Raw genomic sequence first — 23,216 nt, 5'->3', positions numbered from 1 at the left:
CCCCCCCCCCTGGTTGCACGTGACATGCGGGTAAAAAAAAATGTAAAATTTGTCCATTTAAATAATCATGGCAATTCAAAGAATCACATACTGTACAATATTTTCTCACATTTATGAGCTCTCGCCAAAACCACAATGTCCCAGTTTTAAATAGCCAGTGGTGTTTCTCATTTTGCCAATCTTGTTGTAAGGGTTTTCCTGTGGTGAAGGAGAAGCGGACCAAAATGCAGCGTGGTGGTTATTCATGTTTCTTTAATATAGGAACTAGACATGAAATAACTAACAAAACAATAAATGTGCGAAAACCTAAACAGTCCTATCTGGTGCAAACACAGAGACAGGAAAAATCACCCACAAACACACAGTGAAACCCAGGCTACCTAAGTATGATTCTCAATCAGAGACAACTAATGACACCTGCCTCTGATTGAGAACCATACTAGGCCGAAACATAGAAATACCCAAAACCTAGAAAAACAAACATAGACTGCCCACCCAACTCACGCCCTGACCATACTAAATAAATACAAAACAAAGGAAATAAAGGTCAGAACGTGACACTTGTACCCAACCCAAACCACTTCATTTCCCCTCGAATGGTGAGATTACCATCTGTCATCCGTCCTTAAATCCTATCTTCCATCCCTGTGCACATGCATGGATAAAGGACCAAGAACTTTAAACTACCCTTTGACTTCATCTTACTCAACTTAATGATAAAATATAATGACTGACGTTTAGATGTTTTTTTTTTTAATTGGCAGGAGATTATTTCAGATGGTGCATTTCAATGAAAAAATAAGAGAAAAAAGACAAATATTTGGGGTTGACCATTTCCAGAAAACCACTACAATGCCAGGGTTTGTTATGTACATAATTATCATCTATTTTGTCATATTGTAGTAATTTCACTGTTGACAAAATAGAAGCCTGAGATAACTACAGATTGTAGTTATCATTACATTAAAATCACATTAAAAGGGATATTTTACTAATTGCTCATTTGTCTGGTGTTGATTTAGAAATATTTAAAAAAAGATGCATGTCAGCGGTGACTTTTTCAAGATAGAGCACTTTCTATAAACATTCTAAAGTGTGATCTATCTCACAAATATTAATATGATGATTCTATCAACACAGCTGGGAGTATCTAGACTGTAACTCACTGTGCCTCATAATGCATCAACAATGGCCATGACGTCAGCCTATAGTTTATGCAAAAGATACAAGTAATTGAGCAATAAAAACAGTTTGCTATGATAATATAAATATGTTATTGTTGTTTAAAGAGAAGTAAACATGTTTTTATTGCTTATATTTTAATCAAATCTGGGAAGTAAAATACATGGTTTAAATGTACAGAATCTTCCAAAGTAGAATACTGTGTGTGTGTGAATGTGTATGTGTATGTGTGTGTGTGTGTGTGTAACAGAGAGATTAGCCTGTCTGGCCTTGTGTTTGGGGCACCATGCTCACTCATTCTAGCTGCACTTACTTTCCCTGACTAAGTGGCAGTGGCATGTCCTTCAGCTGTCTCTCAACCACTCTGCTCCCCTCTGGTTGTTGTCCTCATGCTCACAGCCCTTACCTCTCTTTTCAAGAGACACATTCAAAGAGAGAAGGGACAGTTACACACAGCAAATCAAATCAAATCATAACAATACAGCCAGTTGGCCAGTTGAGCTCGGTAGGTATGTATTAGGCTGCTCTGCATCCCCAGGCTAATCACTAATCAAAGTGGGCCTAGTGGGAGTGGTCATATAATTCTATGGGAGTGACCTACAGAGTAAAGTGTTTGCCATCATTTAAATGTAGCGAATTACAAATGGAGGCATGACTCAGGCATGAACTTCTGCCAGTGGGATTGCAAAAACACAACTTCCATCTAGCTAATTAGCAAAAAAACATAGCTAGCGAATGGCTTAACTGAGAAGAAAGCCTGCACCCTTAAAACCAGTTAAATGTAACTAAATGTAATCGGAAATGTAATCTACGTCATCCCCAAAAGTAATTATTTATCATGCGAGTGCCATAAACAATAACTAGTGATGCAGAATCTCACCTTTCTGGTAAAAATAGTCATAAATTGCTGAATTATAGTAGCTTTTGAGGACGAATGCTCAAGTACACAGTACAAATATGGAATATTTTATACAATGTATTTTCTATTCAACAAAACTGTATGAATAAGGCTAGAAATTACATATGCTTTCCAAATATAGCATCATCAAATTATAAAAAAACGACTAACTATAAGATTTGACCTTCCTTATGTAAAATACATATTTGTATGTTTAGTGTTAGAGAAAATGTGCATATTTTTTCAAAACGTCTTTCCCCATCACTGTGAACATCTGAGCTCAAGCTTGGCTTCCTGAACTCATTAAGAACTCTCCTCTCAGCTCATATTAATCTTGTCCGTCTACGACAAACAAAGTGTTTTTTTTGTTTGTCGGGGGGATACATGTCCTCAAAGATGGAAGGCAGGCAGTCAGGAGGTGGCGAGATCAGGTGGGACCATTCTAGCCAATGAAAGGGGAGATGCGCAGGCCATAGAGCTAGATAGAGTACTCATATTTTGATCTGTTACAGAATGGGCAGCACCATTGAGGCCATCTCAATTTTAAAGTAGTAAATGTTCTTGTTTTTCATTGGCTGAATGCTCCCAACATAGAAATCCCCACCCAGTTGACTACTTTCAAATGGTGGACGCCTTCAATGGCAATGTCCATGTTAAAATGGGTTAATGATGAGTCCTCTATGACAACAGGCACTACTCAAATCAAATTGTATTTATCACATGCGCCGAATACAACAGCGTGAAATGCTTACTCACAAGCCCTTAGCAGAGTTTTGCAGAGTTTTAAAAGAGTAAGAAAAAAATGCTCAATAAACTAAAAGGAAAAATAGAAAACAATAAAATAATAACAAGGCTATATACAAGAGGTACTGGTTAGTTGAGGTAATATGTACATGTAGGTGGGGTAAAGTGACTATGCATAGATAATAAAAAGAGAGTAACAGCAGCATATGTGAAGAGTGTGAAGGAATGTGAATGTGTGTGCAGATGTGTGTGTGTGCGTGTGTGACGCACACAATAAATAGTACCCGCAAAACATCAGTCTCAACGTCAGCAGTGAAGAGGTGACTCCGGGATGCTGGCCTTCTAGGCAGAGTTGCAAAGAAAAAGCCATATCTCTGACTGGCCAATAAAAATAAGCAAAAGAACACAGACACGGGACAAAGAACACAGACACGGGACAAAGGAACTCTGCTTAGAAGGCCAGCATCCCGGAGTCGCCTCTTCACTGTTGATGTTGAGACTGGTGTTTTGTGGGTACTATTTAATGAAGCTGCCAGTTGAGGACTTGTGAGGCATTTGTTTCTCAAACTAGACACTCTAATGTACTTGTCCTCTTGCTCAGTTGTGCACCGGGGCCTCCCACTCCTCTTTCTATTCTGGTTAGAGCCAGTTTGTGCTGTTCTGTGGAGGGAGTGGTACACAGCGTTGTACGAGATCTTCAGTTTCTTGGCAATTTCTCGCATGGAATAGCCTTAATTTCTCAGAACAAGAATAGACTTGACGAGTTTCAGAAGAAAGTTCTTAGTTTCTGGCAAATTTGAGCCTGTAATCGAACCCACAAATGCTCAACTAGTCTAAAGAAGGCCAGTTTTATTGCTTCTATAATCACAACTAGTTTTCAGCTGTGCTGACATAATTGCAAAAGGGTTTTCTAATGAGCCTTTTTAAATGATAAACTTGGATTAGCTAACACAACGTGCCATTGGAACACAGGAGTGATGGTCGCTGATAATGGGTCTCTGTACGCCTATGTAGATATTCCATAAAAAAAATCTGCCGTTTCCAGCTATAGTAGTCATTTACAACATTAACAATGTCTACAATGTACTTCTGATCAATCTGATGTTATTTTAATGAACAAAATGTTTTGATTTTCTTTCAAAAACAAGGACATTTCTAAGTGATCCCAAACTTTTGAACGGTACTGTAGGTATTACAGAGACTGGGTTAGGGAGAGGTTGAAAATGTCAGTGAATACACTTGCCAGCTGGTCAGTGCATGCTCTGAGTACGCATCCTGGTAATTCGTCTGGACCTGCGGCCTTGTGAATGTTAAAAAAAGTTAAGGTCTTACTCCCATCGGCTACAGAGAGCGTGATCACACAGTTGTCCAGAACAGCTGGTGATCTCATGCATGGTTCAGTGTTGCTTGACCCGAAACATGCATAGAAGGCTCATCTGGTAGGCTCGCGTCACTGGGCAGCTCGTGGCTGGGTTTCCCTTTGTAGTTTGCAAGCCCTGTCACATTTGACGAGCGTCAGAGCAGGTGTAGTAGGATTCGATCTTAGTTCTGTATTGATGCTTTGCCTGTTTTATGGTTTGTTGGAGGGCGTAGCGGGATTTCTTATAAGTGTCCGGATTACTGTCCAGTTCATTGAAAGCAGCAGCTCTTGCCTTTAGATCAGTGCGGATGTTGCCTGTAATCCATGGCTTCTGGTTGGGATATGTACGTACATTTACTGTGGGGACAATGTCGTCGATGCACTTATTAATGAAGCGGGTTACTGATGTGGTATACTCCTCAATGCCATCGGATGAATGGAGGGAGAGCTTTGTACACATCTCTGTGTGTGGAGTAAAACTGATCTAGACTATTTTTCCTCTAGTTGCACATGTGGCATTGCTGGTAGAAATTAGGTAAAAAGAATTTCAGCTGTCCTGGATTTAAGTCCCCGGCCACTAGGAGCTCTGGATAAAAATGTTATTGTTTGCTTATGGCTTTATACAGCTCGTTGAGTGCGGTCTTAGTGCCAGGATCGATTTGTGGTGGTAAATAGACATCTATGAAGAATACAGATGGAACTGTGGTCTACAATTTGTGGTCTACAATTTATCAGGAGGTACTCAAACTCAGGTGAGCAAAACCTTGATACTTCCATAATACTAAAGATCACGCACCAGCTGTTGTTGAAAAAGAGACACACACCACCCCCCCCCCCCCCCCCTCCCCCGGAGGCTGCTGTTCTGTCTTGCCGATGCATGGAAAACCCAGCAACTGTATATTATACATGTCCTTGACTCGGTGAAACACAGGATATTACGTTTTTTTATGTCCTGTTGATAGGATAGTCTCAAATGGAACTCATCCAGTTTATTCTCCAGATCGCCAGTAGAAAGAAGGTTAAAGGCAGATTATCCACTCATCAACACGGACTCGCGATGCATCCGGCTCTTTGACCTCTGTAATGCCGTCTCCTCTTCACACAAAATGACGGGGATTTGGGCCTGGTCCGGGAGGAGCAGTATATCCTTTGTGTCAGACTCATAAAGAATAAATCCTCGTCGAGTTCGAGGTGAATAATCTCTGTTCTGATGTCCAGAAGCTCTTTTCTGTCATAAGAAACGATGGCGGAAACATTATGTACAAAAAAAAGTAACAAACAGAGCAAGAAAACACAAAATAGCACAATTGGTCAGGAGCCCGTAAAATGGCTGCCATCCCCTCCGGCACAATACTCTGATGTAAAATTGATTTTTTTCCAAAGTTGACGAAGTACCACGTGTGTCCACTTATATCAGTGCATTCGTAACAACCTAAGCATCCCCAAAGTTAGATTAGATCAAATAAGCCTCAAGTAGCAAATTTGACAAAAAAATTACTCAATTGTGGGCTTATTTTTCAAGGACAGATTTTGGGCAAAGTAAAACCTCTTGCTTCACCTCTTCCTCTCTGATATGACAGAGGTTCTCAAGAAAAGTGGGGGAAGGTGTAGCAAGAGATGATTGGTTGGTAGATTAAGCCGATTAAGCCAATGCCTATCACGCTGTAAATTTCACGTCAATCTTATTGGCTTTCTTATTTTGCCGGAAGTGTCAGGGAACGAGATTATTTATATAGTGCACTACTTTGACCAGAGAGCCATTTGCGACGCAACCTTAGTGAATCATACCATCACCCTGATAATAACACTGTGGCCCTTCTCGAATAAGTCACATTGCACCACTAGAGGGTGCTTGAGTAACAATGTACCTTGACTAAAATTGTATCACAAACCTGTGGAATTGATCAATATAATTATTTTGCTGAACTAAATTATGGCCAACACAAGGCCTGTCATGTAGGGGAGTTGTCCCAGACACGGATTATGCCTAGTCCTGGACTCAAAAGCATTTTCAATAGAAATTCTTGCTCGATCTTGAATTTTATACCATCACAGGGCTACAACTGTGTCAGAGAAACTGCCCTGTATTTAGTACTTCTTTGGCGGTGTTAAATGTGTTATTACTGTGGTTTAGTGGACATTGAGATGACACCAGTCCTTGTTGTATTGTATGTCACTCTCGCCAGCGGTTTCCCACTCCTCGCACAGGTCACCATATCACAGAGTCATCCAGCTTACTGTTAACAGAAGGAGAAAGGAAGGATGGAAAGAAAATAGGTATTAGAACAGAGTAAGATAACGTGAGGGAAATCAATTAATAAAGCAAATAAAACAACTTTCATCATAAATTAGGCTAACAATTATCCTTGTAGGAACAATGCACAGAGACCAGAGTTAGACTTCACTTCACAGTTGTTTTATGAAAACAAAATCCCACAAGGTTTACACATTTAAAAACAATCTGTAAGGCCGCTACTCTATTGTTTCGTTTTTTGTTTGTTCACATGAGACCTTGTAAAATAAATGGTAGGCTATAGCTGCAAGTCATGTTTTCATTTTAAAGTAATTTTGCATTCATGGAATATCCTTCCTTGAGCACTACACAGATATTTGCACATGAAAACTACAGGGGATGCATTAGCTCCTTTGTTAATGTGCATGTTCGTTGATGGTATGCACACTTGTAGAGTGTGGCTCTAATATTCAAATAACAGTCTCTTTACATCATGTTGACATTTTTTTTACTCTAGAATTTTTCAGTCAACATTCGTAAAAAAGTTACAATTTGTAGGATATTAGCATCTGACCTGTAATTCTTATCTGTTTGTGCGTCTGTTTCCTGAATGTGCCTGAACCTGGGCCACGTTCAGTTGCAAAACGTTCTCGAACGTTGCAGATAGAAATTCAATCAATCGGCCCGACGTGAGTCTTTATTCTACATTTCGGATTATAGGCATTTTTGTTCTACATACCTTATTTCTATCCAAATGTTACGCCCCTGGCCTACACACTGCACAGTTCGAAAACGCGCACTTGAGAAAGAGCCTGGGCAAAACATGGGGCCACGGAGCTCTTTTTTATGCACGGTTCCGGGCACTGATTGGCCACAATTTAAAACATTCGTCAAGACCTTTAAATGCGGGGCTCTTAAAATGGGCGGGGAAACGTCCAACGCTCTCGCCAGGCGAGGCGGCACGGTCCTTATGAATAGGCAATACTACGCTGCATGTAAACCATGACCGTGTGATACTTTACTTGTGTCTCAAAACATTGCTCAGTCAGATGTTATCGTATGTTCCTACTGCGATACAAATGCCTGAGAGTCTTTACTGACATCTAGCGCCCGAATACTAAACATTGCCCACGTGTTCAACATGCACACACATCCTACACTATGTCAAATATTACCCTACACGAACGTTTTGATTCCCTTTTTTTTAATTTTATATATAGCCCTATGTGATCTTGGGCTCCCGAGTGGCGCAGCGGTCTAAGGCACTGCATCTCAGCGTAAGAGGCGTAACTACTGTATCACATCTGATGATTGGGAGTCCCATAGGGACAGTGTCGACAGGGGTAGGCAGTCATTTGCTCTTAACTGACTTGCCTAGTTAAATACAGGATAAATACAAAGTAAATATCCATTGTTACTTACAGAGAAACTGTGTGTAACCATAGCAGTCAGGGTCAACACACTGGGATGCAATATGTAAAATAATCACCTATCTTTTGGTATTTTTTTTTAATGGGTAGCTCACAAGCACTTTTCCCATTACTGAAAAAGCCACAACATGCTACAATGATCTTGTCTATTTTCAAATTAAGCTCAATCAACACTTAACAGACATTTCAATCTTCCTTAAAAGGTTATTCCCTCAGTACATATTCAAAGCCTACTTGAGACATATTTGCCCTGGCAGCATTTAAGTGTTTGGTAAATTTATCTTATTCTAGTATTGTTAATATTGTAAAGAATCACATAGAGAATGTTTTATATTAAAGTCAAGGTCAAGGCCAGAATTTGATCAAAACAGCACTGCATTTAATTTAAACTACAACATTTATCAAAGCTCATCTTTTTAGTAAAGAATAATATACACTACATGTCCACAAGTTAGTGGACACCCCTTCAAATTAGTGGATTAGGCTATTTCAACCATACCGGTTGCTGACAGGTGTATAACATCGAGCACACAGCTATGCAATCTCCATAAACAAACATTGGTAGTAAAATGGTCCGTACTGAAGAGCTCGGTGACTTTCAAAGTGACAGCGTCATGGGATGCAACCTTTCCAGCAAGTTAGTTTGTCAGATTTCTGTCCTTCTGGAGCTGCCCCGGTCAACTGTAAGTGCTGTTATTGTGAAGTGGAAACGTCTAGGAGTAACACCGGCACAGTTGTGAAGTGGTAGGACACACAAGCTCACAGAACGGGACTGCCGAATGCTGAAGCACGTAAAAATCTGTCTGTCCTCAGTTTCAACACTCACTACAGAGTTCCTAATTGCCTCTGGAAGCAACATCAGCACAATAACTGTTCGTCGGGAGCTTCATGAAATGGGTTTCCATGGCCGAGCAGCCACACACAAGCCTAATATCACCATGCACAATGCAAGCGTCGGCTGGAGTGGTGTAAACTTTGCCGCAATTTGACTCTGGTGCAGTGGAAACACGTTCTCTGGAGTGATGAATCACGCTTCATCTGGCAGTCCGACAGACAAATCTGGGTTTGGCGGATACCAGGAGAACACTACCTGCCCGAATGCATAGTGGCAAATGTAAAGGTTGGTAGATAAGGCATTAATGGTCTGTGGCTGTTTTTCATGGTTCGGGCTAGGCCCCTTAGTTTCAGTGAAGGGAAATCTTAAGGCTACAGCATACAATAAAATTCTAGACAATTCTGTGCTTCCAACTTTGTGTTAACAGTTTGGGGCAGCCCCTTTCCTGTTTCAGCATGACAATGTCCACATGCACAAAGCAAGGTCCATACAGAAATGGTTTGTTAAGATCGGTGTGGAAGAACGTGACTGGCCTGCACAGAGCCCTGACCTCAACCCCATCGAACAGCTTAGGGATGAATTGGAACGCAGACTATGAGCCAGGCCTAATCGCCCAACATCAGTGTCCGACCTCACTAATGCTCGTGGCTGAATGGAAGTCCCGCAGCAATGTTCCAACATCTAGAGGAAAGCCTTCCCAGAAGAGTGGAGGCTGTTATAGCAGCAAGGGGGGGGACAAACTCCATATTAATGCCCGTGACTTTGAAATTAGATGTTTGACGAGCAGGTGTCCACATACTTTTGGTCATGTAGTGTATGACCCCATGCCGAAAGGTACAGGTTTTCTACAACTGAATGTCGAAAGTATTTTCATGGAAGCATAGTGATGCAGGCTACGGTGATAGACATCTCTAATTGTGTGCACTGGCAGCAAAAACATTGACCTAAGGCCGGGGACAGTCTAGTCCTAATGTTTAGGTAACCTTAAATTGAGGTCCTTCACTAACCACTCATTATTTAACATACCCTATCAACAGCAGATCCAGATGTTTTTGCATGTACTTTTGCTGTCTAAATTGATCGACAGACCATTCAATTAAATTTAACCTGGGGCAATATGTATCAAGAGTCTCAAAGGATCAGGTCAACTGTCCATGAAATCGTATTTATTGTAATTCGAAATTGCAAAACTGATCCTAAATCCGCACTCCTATTCTGAGGCGCTTTATGAATAAGGCCCCTGATCTAAAAGCCCATCAACCTGTCAATCTAACCAATCATGTAAATAATGTACGTTATTGCTTGTTGTTTTATATCTTAGTTACAGGTCAGTGGAGGTTTGCACTGTGGTCACGGAATACTTCGTGTTTCAAAACCATTTTATATCAGGCACCAGCGGGCTATGATCCTCCCCCCATGAAAACTAGCAGTTGAGAATATCAGTCATATAACTATCTAACGAAAACGGTTGGCAACATCGTATGAATCTGTGCCGATTTTCATAAAGCTTCTCAGAGTATGAGTGCTGAAAACTGATCCTCGATCAGCACTCCTACTCAAACGCTCTTTGAATAGAGGCCCTAGTCTGAAATAACAAGGTCCTGCATGCAGAATAAATTACTTTCAAAAACATGCCAGGTCTGACAAAAGTTTCATAATCAAGTTTAATTCTTTGGTGTTTACTGTTGAAATGCAATGATATGTCTCTAATACACTTGCTAAGTCTTGTGTCGTAAGATGTAGGCCCCGAGTGTTTCTAAGCTGACCTACAAGGTATGACCTTGTTGGCTGAACTAATATATGGTCACGAGCTAATTAACTCTAAGTAAATTAATTATGTAGCACGTTGCATGGCAACAGATGCGATTCACTTAGGCTATTGCTTCCTACAGTACAACAGACGAGAAAGCACTTACATTTCTCTGTTCGATTTCCGTTTAGTGCATGGGCATCAGGGTTGGGGTCAATTAGAATTTTAGTCAGTGAATCCAGGAAATTACTTGAATATTAAATCCCTAAATAGATAAATACCATCTCCCTTTGAACTTATTGAGAAGTCATTGAAAATAGCTTCTCAATAATGCCATTTAAAAAAAAATGGTATTATTGAATTGGAACTTCAGTTTACATCTTGAATTGACTGCCTTGAATTCAAATTGACCAAAACCTGACAGGCATTTAACGTTATTGTGGAAGAGGTGACGATGGGAAAGAATCGTGGTGGAAGAAGAATAGGCAAACATGACTCAGGCAGCTGTGAGAGGCATTTCCACAGGCTGAGAAAGAAAGAAACCTTCCATTGCGGTTTTCAAAATCAGGTTTTTATTAAAGTCAGTACAAGTAAAAGGTAGCTGAAGGCAGAACGTTTCTTGATCCAATTCCAAAATGAACTTCTTTTCTTCTTCGTTGTTTAGGGGCAAAGAAAAATACCATCCCCCTCCCACCCCTAAGCCTTGTTTTATTCTAATATTACCTCTGTGCTGGCGTCATCTTTCTCTGAGAAATGAGAGAAGGGATGACACAGCCAGTAAAAGGTTCAATCTTTCGCACTGAACAAAGTGTTGCTTAACAAATATAACATTCAAAATCATAACATTTATGGAATTTATCATCAGTTTCCCCCCAGCTACACGAACGGATACTGTAGAAGGAAATAACGTAATATTAAGTTCAGATTCTCTTTGCGTCTACGTACATAAAATGTAGCGTAAACAAAAAAGAGACCACGTAGTAGAGATTATCCTGATTGACGGTATCATGGCTAGGTCTTTTCAATGGGAAAACGGGGCTCTACTTTTCATTGAAAAATGACAAGAGAAACGACCCATCTCTGACACTTAGGCCTACTTTTTGCAAAAGAATAACGTCTTAAAATGCAGTTTAAATAATGAACAGTAGTAGTCTTGGATTTAGCTCACTCACGCTAACGCATGCACACAAGCATATTGCACGCTTAGCACTAATTCAGGGGGGGAAGATGAATTAAAGACTTAACGTTTTATATTTGAACAAATATGAGAACAAAAATCAAACTGAATTATATATCCACCTCTTATTTTCTTCTATTCCGCTGTGTCTCCGTTGTTCAGGCCGACCTCTCCATTCCCTCTTTCTCCAGATCCACGTCTTCACTCATCCTCTCCTCGATTCCTTTAGATCCTCCCAATTTACTCCTCCTCCAATTGTACTCATCTATTCCCCTCTTCCTCTCAGGCCTCTTAAACCAAGAAGGGGAGCAGAGAAAAGTACACCTCAATTCTTCTGCTTCTTCCCAACTCATCTCTCCTCCTCTTCTACCCTCGATGTGTCGCGCCCCCTGCCACAATGACATTCCGGTAGCCTAAGCACTGTAATTTGATGTCACCCCAGTCAGTTGACAAGTCAGAAGCGCGGAGGTAGGTGTGGTCTTTTGGGAGGAAAGAATGGACCACCTGGTCCCCCTCTGGGGTGTCCCCCGAAAGGAGGCCCTGGCCGTTTCCCCCTGAGCATGGGCCCACAGAGGGTTGGGCGTGGGGGACCCCACGGGAGGCCTCTCAGGTGTGGCTGGTGAACTGGGTGGAGAGGACGGTGTGGAGGATGGGGAGGCAGGGGCATGTGGTCAGGGTGGTGCAGGTCCATGTGAGGGTGAAGGGGGGGTCTGTGACCATATGGAGGAGAAGGGCTGCGTGGAGGGTAGTTATAGTAGTAAGGGTCTTCTGAGGGAGAGAGGGGGGGAGTGAGGCGCTCTCTGACTTTATAAGGATAATGAGGATCGTCTACAGGTAGATGGTGGAAATCGTCTGGGTGATAATAGTGATTGTCTGGGTGACGATGGAGGTTGTGGGGGTGCTGACGGAAGTTGTCAAGGTGATGCAGGTCGTCAGGCTGGCGGCGTAGATCGTTGGGGTGGCGGCGGAGGTCGTCAGTGTGACAAGGGAAATTGTCAGGGTGATGACAGGGGTCATCGGCATGGCGATGAAGGTCATCTGGGTGATAGGGTTGGCCCTCAGGGTGGAAAGCAGATTTGTGCTGGTGATCACTGATAATCACTGGATCGCCCAATACACTGATGCCCGCCCTGTCATCCTCCATCTCAGGGTTTGGTGAGGGTTGCTCCACAGGCACCATCACCCCTCGCACAATGACAGACGCGGGCGAGCTCTGGTAGTCCTGTGGTGGGGCTGGTATTCCAGGGAAGGGCGGTGGAGGCAGCTGGGGAATGGGGGGCAGAGGGCTGGTGAGGAAGCTTGAGGGGTTGGCCCCCTGTTGGGAAAGCAGAGTTTGAGGATCCTTTGTTTGGTAGGGCTGCGTCTGCGTCTGCCCCTGGTATGCATACCGTCCTGACATGGGGGTTTTGCCATCTCCTGCCCCTGATGCAGCCATGTTGTGGTTGTTAGGATGCAGGGCCCGTCCCTCTGGGTAGGGATTACCATACCATCCTCCTTCACTCACACTGGGGTTTGGCCCTGCCGGAGGCCCTCCTGGTGTGTTACTGGGTAACCCCTCCCCGAGGGTTGGGGCTGACACCTGTGTCGTGATGGGCTGGTAATGGGCCAACCCAGACTCTCTGAGGGAAGGACCTATTCCATGCATCTCTTCATTCCCTCCATAAGGCAACTGGTGGTACCCCTGTCCATTCGGAGCACCTGGTTGTGGTCCTAAGTGGACATGAGGGTTGTTGGGATCCTGCCAGGTTTGGTTGTGGTAGGCAGTTGGAGACTGAGACAGGCTGCCATCTGGTTGTTTAGGAACTCCCCCAGAAGAGACCTGACCTTGCTTGGCCAGGAAGGGCTCTGCTCCTCCTGGTGTGTCCAAGAACTCATCCAGGGTGGGGGTGCCTCCTCCGGCCTCGTCTCGCACCGGGGTGCCCTCTTGGGTCTCTGTACCCACTAAGGGGCTGATGTCGCTGCCTCCCGCTTGCATGGTCTCGCTAGTCAAGCCCAGGTTAAAGGCATTAAAGCCAGGGTTACCCTGCAGGAAGCTGTGGATCTTGGACTCCAGGCTGGAAGAAGAGGGCTTTTCTTCCTTCTCTTGCTCAAGGACCAGCCCTCTGTGAGGGCCGATGTCTAGAGGCTGTGTGGGCTGGGTAAGGGATGCTGCCTGAAGGACGGTGGTGGTATTCCCCACTGTAGGGGCTGATGGGGTTGGTTCGAGCGTAGAGGAGGTGAGAGGAAGGCCTCGAGAGGGTACTGTAGGGGTGGAGGCGGAGGGAGGGAGCTTGCCTGTACTGGGGGAGTATGAGGAGAGGTTTCCCATTGGGCTGTTCAGAAGAGTGGAGAAGCCTAAGAGGGAGCGGGAAAAAAGGAGAGAAAAGGAAATGTGTTAAAATACATGACAACTATGAATGGCAACCTCAATTGTACGAATCTGAACGATTCAGTACAATAAGTGAATACAGAGTAGAGATCTATACTCTCCGTCTGTCACCATTTTTGCTACTCAATTAGCAACATTCTGTCAATTAGAAACAATGTTTTTTTCACCCTCGAAATCAGTGTTTGTCTCGTATGCGTATGCGGGTTGAAAATAATAAGCACCAACATTTGGAATGTAGTGGCTGTACAGTAACATGCCATACATTACGTCAGAGCTCTGGCTCAGCGCTTCACAGTGCTGTATCGGTTTTACATTTACATTTTAGTAATTTAGCAGATGCTCTTATCCAGAGGGACTTACAGTAGTGAGTGCCTACATTTATCATACTATTTCATACCGGTCCCCTGTGGGAATCAAACCCGCAACCCTCATACCAACAGAGCCACATGGGACCACTATGAGGGACAGCCGTTGCCCCCAGTCCTCCCGGTAATTGGGCAACTTTTGCGAAAGAGGGAAATGCTGTGAAATAAGACGACTCAATGTATTTTGAAAGATGAGACGTTGAGTATTACAATAAATATCGCTTTGATGTCATACAACAAGCCGAACACCTGAGTCCAAATGTGCACTTCACATTTCCATATCATAAAACTCATGTCATACAGTGTCAATGTTTATAATCACTAGATTTTATGTAGTTTCAAGATGACATGGCGTCATACTCTGGGTTGTCCTGAAGAGAATGAGCCGGGCACCCGCACCTGAATGAACTCACAACTCCTTTCTTTGCGCACCAAAATTACAATCTGGTTCTCTGAATTTATGACTAAGCAAAAACAGGTTTAGACGTTTTAGCAAATTCATAAAAAAATGAACAACTTAAATATCACATTTACATAAGTATTCAGACCCTTTACTCAGTACTTTGTTGAAGCACCTTTGGCTGCGATTACAGCCTCGAGTCTTCTTGGGTATGACGCTACAAGCTTGGCACACCTGTATTTGGAGAGTCTCTCCCTTTCTTCTCTGTAGTTCCTCTCAAGCTCTGTTGGTTGGGATGGGGAGCGTCGCTGCACAGATATTTTCAGGTCTCTCCAGAGATGTTCGATCGAGTTCAAGTCCGGGCTCTGGCTTCGCCCCAGTCGGAGGTCCTGAGGGCCGTGGAGCAGGTTTTCATCAAGGATCTCTTTACTTTGCTCTGTTAATCTTTCCCTTGATCCTGACTAGTCTCCCAGTGCCTGCCACTGAAAACCATCCCCACAGCATGATGCTGCCATCACCATGCTTCACCATACAGTTGGTGCCAGGTTTCCTCCAGATGTGGCGCTTGGCATTCAGACCAAATAGTTTAATCTTAGTTTCATCAGACCAGATAATCTTTTCTCCTGGTCTGAGAGTCCTTTGGGTGCCTGTTGGCAAACTCCAAGTGGGTTGTCATGTGCCTTTTACTGAGGAGTGGCTTGCATCTGGCCACTACCATAAAGGCCTGATTGGTGGAGTGCTGCAGAGATAGTTGTCCTTCTGGAAGATTCTCCCATCTCCACAGAGGAACTCTGGAGCTCTTTCAGAGTAAACATCAGGTTCTTGGTCACCTCCCTGACCAAGGTCCTTCTCCCCCGATTGCTCAGTTTGGCTTGGGCGGCCAGTTGGTTTGGTTTGGTTGTTCCAAACTTCTTCCATTTAAGAATGATGGAGGCCACCGTGTTCTTGGAGACCTTCAATGCTGCAGAAATGTTTTGGTACCCAGATCTGTGCCTCGGAGCTCTACGGACAATTATTTCGACCTCAGGGCTTGGATTTTGCTCTGACATGAAATGTCAACAGTGAGACCTTATATAGACAGGTGGACTCCCATCAAGTTGTAGAAAAATCTCAAAGATGATCAATGGAAACAGGATGCAACTCAATTTCGAGTCTCATAGCAAAGGATCTGAATACTTATGTAAATAAGGTATCGGTTTTTCATTTAAAAAAATAAATAAATTTGCACACAAAAAAAAACGTTTTTGCTTTGTCATTATGGGGTATCGTGTGTAGATTGATGTCATTATGGGGTACTATGTGTGTGTGTGTAGATGGGTGAGAGAAAAAATATATATTTAATCAATTTTAGAATTAGGGTGTAACATACCAAAATGTGGAAAAAGTCAAGGGGTCTGAATACTTTCCAAATGCACTGTATATTGAAAAACTGAGTTTTGTTGGATTTGTTGAAAGAACACTTGGTCCATGAGCCCTTTGTGGAGTGGCCACTTACAGTGCCTTATGAAAGTATTCATAACACTTGACTTATTCCACATTTTGTTATGTTACAGCCTGAATTCAAATGGATTAAATAGATGTTTTTTCTCTCACCCATCTACACATACACACACACACACACACAAAATACCCCATAATGACAAAGTGTAAACACATTTAGACATTTTTGCAAATGTATATAAAATGAAATACAGAAATATAACATTTTACTTAAGTATTCACACCCCTGAGACAATACATGTTAGAATCACCTTTGGGAGCGATTACAGTCGAGAGTCTTTCTGGGTAAGTCTCAAAGGGCTTTGCACCCCAGGATTGTACAATATTTGCACATTTTTACAATTCTTCAACTCCAGTGTATATTTCCGCTGAAATGTGAATTTGTTTTGCAGTGTGTTGGAAAGCAGACAACCAGGTATCCTTCTTTTCTTGTGCTTAGGTCTATTCCGTTTATTTTTTATCACCCCAAAAAACTCCCTTGCCAATTACAAGCATAACATGATGCAGCCACCACCATGCTTGAAAATATGAAGGGGGCCTCCCAAGTGGTGCAGTGGTCTAAGGCTGTGGCACTAGAGATGCTGGTTCGAGTCCAGGCTCTGTCGCAGCCAGCCGCGACCGGGAGACCCATGGGGCGGCACACAATTGGCCCAACGTCGTCCGGGTTAGGGGAAGGTTTGGCTGGCAGGGATGTTCTTCTCCCATCGCGCAACTGGCGACTCCTGTGGAGGGCCGGGCACAGTGCACGCTGACACGATCACCAGGTGTACAGTGTTTCCTCCGACACATTGATGCGGCTGGCTTCCGGGTTAAGCAGGCAGTGTGTCAAGAAGCAGTGCTTGGCTGAGTTGCGTTTCAGGGGACGCACAGCTCTCGGGAGTCACAGCAATGGACAAGACTAACTACCAATTGGATACCACGAAAATGGAGAGAAAAAGGGATTAAAAATATATATAAAAAATTAAGAAAATATGAAGAGTGGTTCTCAATGATGTGTTGGATTTGCCCCAAACATAACGCATTGTATTCAGGACCAAATGTCAATTTCTTTGCAGTTTTACTTTAGTGCTTTATTGCAAACAGGATGCATGTTTTGGAATATTTATTATCACTCTGTCATTTAGGTTAGTATTGTGGAGTAACTACAATGTTGTTGATCCATCCTCAGTGTTCTATCACAGCCATTAAATTCTGTAACTGTTTTAAAGTCTGTCACGTTCGATGTATGGAGGAGACCATACGAAGAAACACTTAAACTACAAAACGAACGTGAAGCTAAATATAGTGCTGACACAGGCAACTAACACATAGACAATGACCCACGAAATAACCCAAGGAATATGGCTGCCCTGAGCGGTTTCCTTCTTCTCCAGGGACTGAGTTAGGAAGGACGCCTGAATCTTTGTAGTGACTGGGTGTATTCATACACCATCAAAGTGTAATTAATAACTTCACCATGCTCAAAGGAATATTTAATGTCTGCTTTTGTTGTACCCATCTACCAATAGGTGCCCTTCTTTGCAAGGCATTGGGAAACCTCCCTGTGGTTGAATACACTTTTTAATTCACTGCTCGACGGAGGGACCTTACAGATAATTGTATGTGTGGGGTAGAAAGATGAGGTAGTCATAAAAATCATGTTAAACACTATTACTGCACACAGAGTGAGTTCATGCAACTCATTGTGACTTGTTAAGCACATTTTTACTCCTTAATTTATTTGGGCTTGCCATAACAAAGGGGTTGAATACCTATTAACACAAGATATTTCAGCTTTTCATTTTGAATTAATTTGTAAACATCTCTAAAAACATCATTCCACTTTGACGTCATGTGTTAGTGTGTGTAGGCCAGTGACACAAAATCTCAATTGAATCAATTTTAAATTCAGGCTGTGACGTAACAAAATGCGGAAAAAGTCAAGTGGTGTGAATACTTTCTGAAGGCACTGTAGAGGTGCAGGAACTCAAGCAGTAGACAATGTGAGGTGCCGATACTTAGTTCTATGACCTGCCCAAGTTAAGCACAGAGTCTGCCACTGTTTTAGGCTAAATTAGAATTGAGGTGATGCACACTTACTTGTATCCCATCTGCCACTTATTATTTAAAAAAATAAATAATTCAAAACCCATTTGCAAGCATCTTGTGTCCCACAGCGACCTGTTTTGTAACGCGATTCGCTATGAAATATGACAGATGTGCCAGACAGATGCATACTCTGGTAATAGATAGTAGCAGCAGACTCTATAGTCTGCAGAGCAGTACTAGTTTCCAGGCACATTTTTAGTTACTTAAGAAATACTGCACCAAACACCTTAGCTAGATGTAAAGTTGTGTGATTAAAACCTCCTATGCAAAAAAAGTCCAAATGTTTTACTGATTTATTTCTTCTGACTGTTTTGAGGAAGTGGTAGGCTAGTTTGTTGCTACGGTGTCTCAAGAGCTACAAACATCAGTAACTGCCAGGGTATGACAACACACTCACATCAAACCACACCCTCAAGACTGAAATCATGTTTTTCTTCATGAGCAACAGAAAAACATGGGGGATCGATGAGTTCAGTCGCTCTTTGACATTTGCTCTACCCCAGTTTCTCACCATGTCGCCCGCTGGCCTGCTCCTGGGTTTTGGACAGTGCACTGAGGAGCGCCTCGGGAGTCATGTCCACTTTGGATAGGACGCTGGCCAGAGGGCTGGCTACCTGGGGGGCTACTGGGGCAGGAGGGGTGGTCTTGGCTGGAGAGGAGGGGCAGACCAAAGAAGCACCTGGACTCACTCCTGGAGAGGGAGGAAAATACAGATTTTAATTTTGCAATTGGCCATTTATTATCCTCTCATGGGGTAGTGGAATATGTATTGTCGATGATCACCGTGACGGAACCTTGTTAATGACCAGCAGACTGAATAGTTGGTAAATGCTCTAAAAACTGGCTTCTCAGTTACACTGACATCACAAGATGTTGTGATGTCAAATGCTGTTTAACAATGTAATAGTAATGTAATAGAATGTTATGGTTGTCACAATCAACAGGATGTTTTGAGGATGTAACAGTAGCTAAAGGAACAATACTAGGCTACAAGTGACATAAGAATAACAGCGTCGATTCTGAATTGAACTGTGAATTTAATTATAATTCAATTACTGTATTACATTTTAATTGACCACACCCCACAGAAAACACAATTTGAATGAAAGGAAATTGAATTTAATTCAATGAAATTCAAATAGGTAACGGCTATTTATACTGAACACAAATATAAAACGCAACATGCAACAATTTCAAAAGATTTTGCTGAGTTACAGTTCATATAAGCAAATCATTCAATTGAAATTCTTTAGGCCCTAATCTATGGATTTCACATGACTGGGCAGGGAGTGCAGACATGGGTGGGCCTGGGAGGGCATGGGCCCACCCACTGGGGAGCTAGGCCCAGCCAATGAGTATGAGTCTGGGATCTTTTATTTCAGCTCATTTTTGTTCAATGTAAATGGCTATTATTTATCTGTACATACATCACTATACATAATGTATAGTAGCCAATACTATGTTTAACACATGGTTGAACCATTTCATTTTTAACTCATTCCCCTAAAACAAGAAATATTCTAAGATAATTTTGTAGGTTGTCTTCAATAATTTATATTTCACTTCCATGTTATTAAATTATTTCCCCAGAAGGCATTATATCAAATCAAACACACCAGAACAACCTAACATATCATAACAAAAGCACACAAAAATACTGTTCGACATCTATGAGTTATAATCAAGCTAATATTTGAAATGCTATCTATTTTTTAAAGAATTAACTGACAGATGCTTTTGGTAAAATATTTGTCAAAGGAATGAGACTTTCACGTCATAGTTTATGTTACTTTAATAAAATTATACTTTTAATTCAAATTAAACAAAATTCTGCTTCTGGAATTTTAATTCAAGGGTTGAATTGACCCCAACCTTGGACTGCAAAATCAGAATAACAGTGTTGATGATGTAATGGTGCTTATGATGTGCCATCAGAATAACTGTGCCGTTGATGCAATAGTGGCTGCCTGCATGTAGTGCCTTTATGATGTTACAATAACTGAAGTTTCTCACCTGGTTTCTTCATGACAGAGGTGATGCTGCTGAGGATAGAGCTAATTTTACCCAGGTCTACATTGGCGAGGTTGCCTGATAGGTTGGTTATAGGGGTCACTGGGATCATGAGAGCTGGGAAAGGTGTGGCCTGTGGGACAGGCTTTGCCTCTGTGGCCAGCGGTGTGACAACAGGCACAGGAATGGGGTCTGGAGATGGGACGGGACTTTCAACTCGCTCCTCAACTGTGAAAACAGAGGAAACAAGTTGCAATACAATCTAGTCTTATAGCTATAATGAGGCACATACAAGTAATACATCCTGTCCCTTAACACCCTGCGCCCAATCCCTGCTCTGCATCACCTGCCATCCCCCCTCACCTATGATACCGACGCTCTCTGCCTCCTCCTCATCCGAGAGCTCCATGTCCTCCACATCGCGGTTGTCTGACTCCCCGACAGTGAAGCCCTGCTTTGGGGAGCCACCGGGGGAGGACAGGGGGCTGGGTGCTTCCCCCAGAGTGATTTCCACCTCATCATCCATGGCCAGGCCATCCAAGTCAGATTCTGGGTCGGCCAGGCCACGGAAGGGGGACTCTGAGCCATTGGGAGACGGGGCGTCCATCGAGGGCGAGGGGAGGGGCGACTCATCCAGGTCTGGTAAGGTGGCCTTGAGGCTGTCCAGCTTACGCTTGAGGTGGGACACCCGGTTGGCAAACGTCTTGTAGGCCTTAAATAGAAGGTTTTTTAAAAACACTCAAGACTCAAACACATGGCCAATTATTTTTTACAAATCTATGCAACTCAAGTCTTACTACTAAAGCCCACCACTAAAACCAAAGAGAACCGCTTTCAACCTTTCACAACAGATGCAAAGGCATTACGGACACCATCTAGTTCAGCTACTCACATTGGCGACTATCTTGACCTCCTTATACTGCATCTCGTAGAAAATGTCTGCGTTGCCAAGAGCATTCAACAGAGGGGACCCTCCTTTGATCTGCCGGTCAAGGAAGGCCACAAACTCCTTTAGCTTCGCACTGCCATCCTCAAAATCTTTGGAGTGCCTCTTTCCCCCTGCCTTATCTGAAGGGGTGGTTGATTTGGAGAGAGAAATAATAAAGACTTGGTCAGGCTAAAAACAAGCCTCATCTCCTCCTAGGTCAGAGGGGCCAGACAGGGGTCGAGGCCTTTTCTTTCTGAGTAGTAAGAGATGCCTCGTGTCTTTTCCAGTTCCTGTGCCAATGCTCATTGACAACATTACAGGAGGACGTGGGCCCTGGTCAAAAGTTGCACTGTTTAGGGAATAAGGTGCAATTTGGGACACAGACAGGGCCAATGCTCATGGACGACTTTGCAGGAGGTTCTGTGTCAGCCTAAACCTTGTTACCTTTCAGTCTCTTGAGGTCCTTGGTGCTGCAGACGTCCACCCTCATGGCTGCCAGCTGTTTCTCCTTTAGCGCCACTTCCTCCACAGAGCTGTGGTACTTAGAGAGATGATCGATGAATGCCTGGGGCTGCATGACAGGACACCGTCAGAGAGCCAAACCACAGGACATGGCAATAGTTAAGGTCAAGTTCAACTCAACATACTAGCTTTGTAGTACAAGCATTTACTTGAAGTATTCTCACAGTTCTCATAGTACAGTAGTTACAGTTCATTTGGTATGATTTGGTCATTTCTCGAGAGGATATGCAGTAAAAAAAAATCTGAATATAAAATTGAGATTTAAAAAAAGAAACCAAACAGAGCAGAACATAGAATATATCCTATAGTGGGTAGTGGACACTTACAACAAATTCAGCTACAATCTTAGATTGAAGAGCAGCTTTAGGGTTGACTGGAGCTGAAATTACATAAGAAATGTCCATGACAAAGTTAACACAACACACAAGCATTGAACAGAACAGCTAAAATGCCACAAAATGAAAAGTGAAGTACAACAATAAACATGATGCCTCATTATCTTGACAATTGTACAATTTCGAAAGACACTGCTGGTGGTACATGGTTAGAACTGATTCACTCACTTTTAGGTGTTTCTAAAGCAGCAGGTGACTCCTCTTTGACCAGACTGGCCCTCAGCTCAGCTATGAGCTCCTCTTTGTACACACTCCTCTCCTCCCAGATGGATAATATCCTGTCCACTGACTTCATCACCTTAGAGTCTCCCACATTACTGCAGGACAGGAGACAGAAAAGTTCATCACTGACATGGCAATGATGTGTAAAGTGATAGAGTAGCCCTGATGAGAAGATCAAACTCCTTATTTCAACCACAATGAGATACCAGGTCGGAACGCCCTTTGCCTCCAGAACACCCCAATTTCTTCGGGTGTGGATTCTACAAGGTGTCAGAAACATTCCACAGGGATGTTGGTCCATGCTGACACGATGACATCACGCAGTTGCTGCAGATTGAGAGAATGGCGATTGATGCCGTTTAACAGGCTCCTAACCAATTGTGGTATTTGTTTATAATTAATGTGCGTTTTTTTGTACCTTTTGTTTTACATTAACATACGGTGGCAAAAACATTATGACCGAAAAGAGCTTCTGGACATCAGAACAGCGATTACTCAACTCGAATTGGACGAAGATTTTTTCTTTAATGAATCGGAGCCTAAAGTTTTACAGCTCCTAAGCAAACAAGAGAACGCACACCCAGAAGCGTCTCTCCTCGTGGCCGGGGCCTTTAATGCAGGAAAACTTACATCCATTTTACCTCATTTCTACCAATATGTCACATGTGCAACAAGAGGGAAAATCATATTTTGTACACATGACTCTTCCGTGGTGCTGTAAGATTTGTGAATGGTGTCTCTTGTATAATACAGTAAATTCTATACATTAGTTTATACTGGATTAAGAGTACAACTGTAATTGCATTAGT

General features: G+C 42.8%; 1 protein-coding gene across 4 annotated transcripts in view; it reads right to left on the bottom strand.

Moving 5' to 3' along the window:
• Positions 1-5,019: 5,019 nt before the first annotated feature.
• Positions 5,020-23,216, bottom strand: part of LOC110496018 (regulation of nuclear pre-mRNA domain containing 2a) — a 44,113-nt gene continuing 25,916 nt past the window's right edge. The window contains exons 3-12 of one of the 4 annotated variants that reach the window (XR_002469501.2): positions 22,354-22,502; positions 22,117-22,169; positions 21,713-21,839; positions 21,233-21,408; positions 20,704-21,052; positions 20,344-20,568; positions 18,842-19,021; positions 11,732-13,943; positions 6,309-6,421; positions 5,020-5,412 (exon numbers count right to left, since the gene is read on the bottom strand). Coding sequence is in view for 1 of the 4 variants with exons in the window: in XM_021571633.2 (XP_021427308.2) it covers positions 12,064-13,943; positions 18,842-19,021; positions 20,344-20,568; positions 20,704-21,052; positions 21,233-21,408; positions 21,713-21,839; positions 22,117-22,169; positions 22,354-22,502 (3,139 nt within the window). In the remaining 3 variants the exon portion in view is untranslated. Of the gene's footprint in view, positions 6,422-10,981; positions 13,944-18,841; positions 19,022-20,343; positions 20,569-20,703; positions 21,053-21,232; positions 21,409-21,712; positions 21,840-22,116; positions 22,170-22,353; positions 22,503-23,216 lie in introns of those variants that run through there. The other 3 variants (XR_002469500.2, XR_005037427.1, XM_021571633.2) reach the window with 3 other exon arrangements.

This window comes from Oncorhynchus mykiss, chromosome 18, assembly GCF_013265735.2.
Source record: "Oncorhynchus mykiss isolate Arlee chromosome 18, USDA_OmykA_1.1, whole genome shotgun sequence".
NCBI classification, from domain to species: Eukaryota; Metazoa; Chordata; class Actinopteri; order Salmoniformes; family Salmonidae; genus Oncorhynchus; species Oncorhynchus mykiss.
The sequence above is the reverse complement of the archived record's forward strand: the minus strand, read 5'-3'. Positions and strand labels throughout refer to the sequence as shown.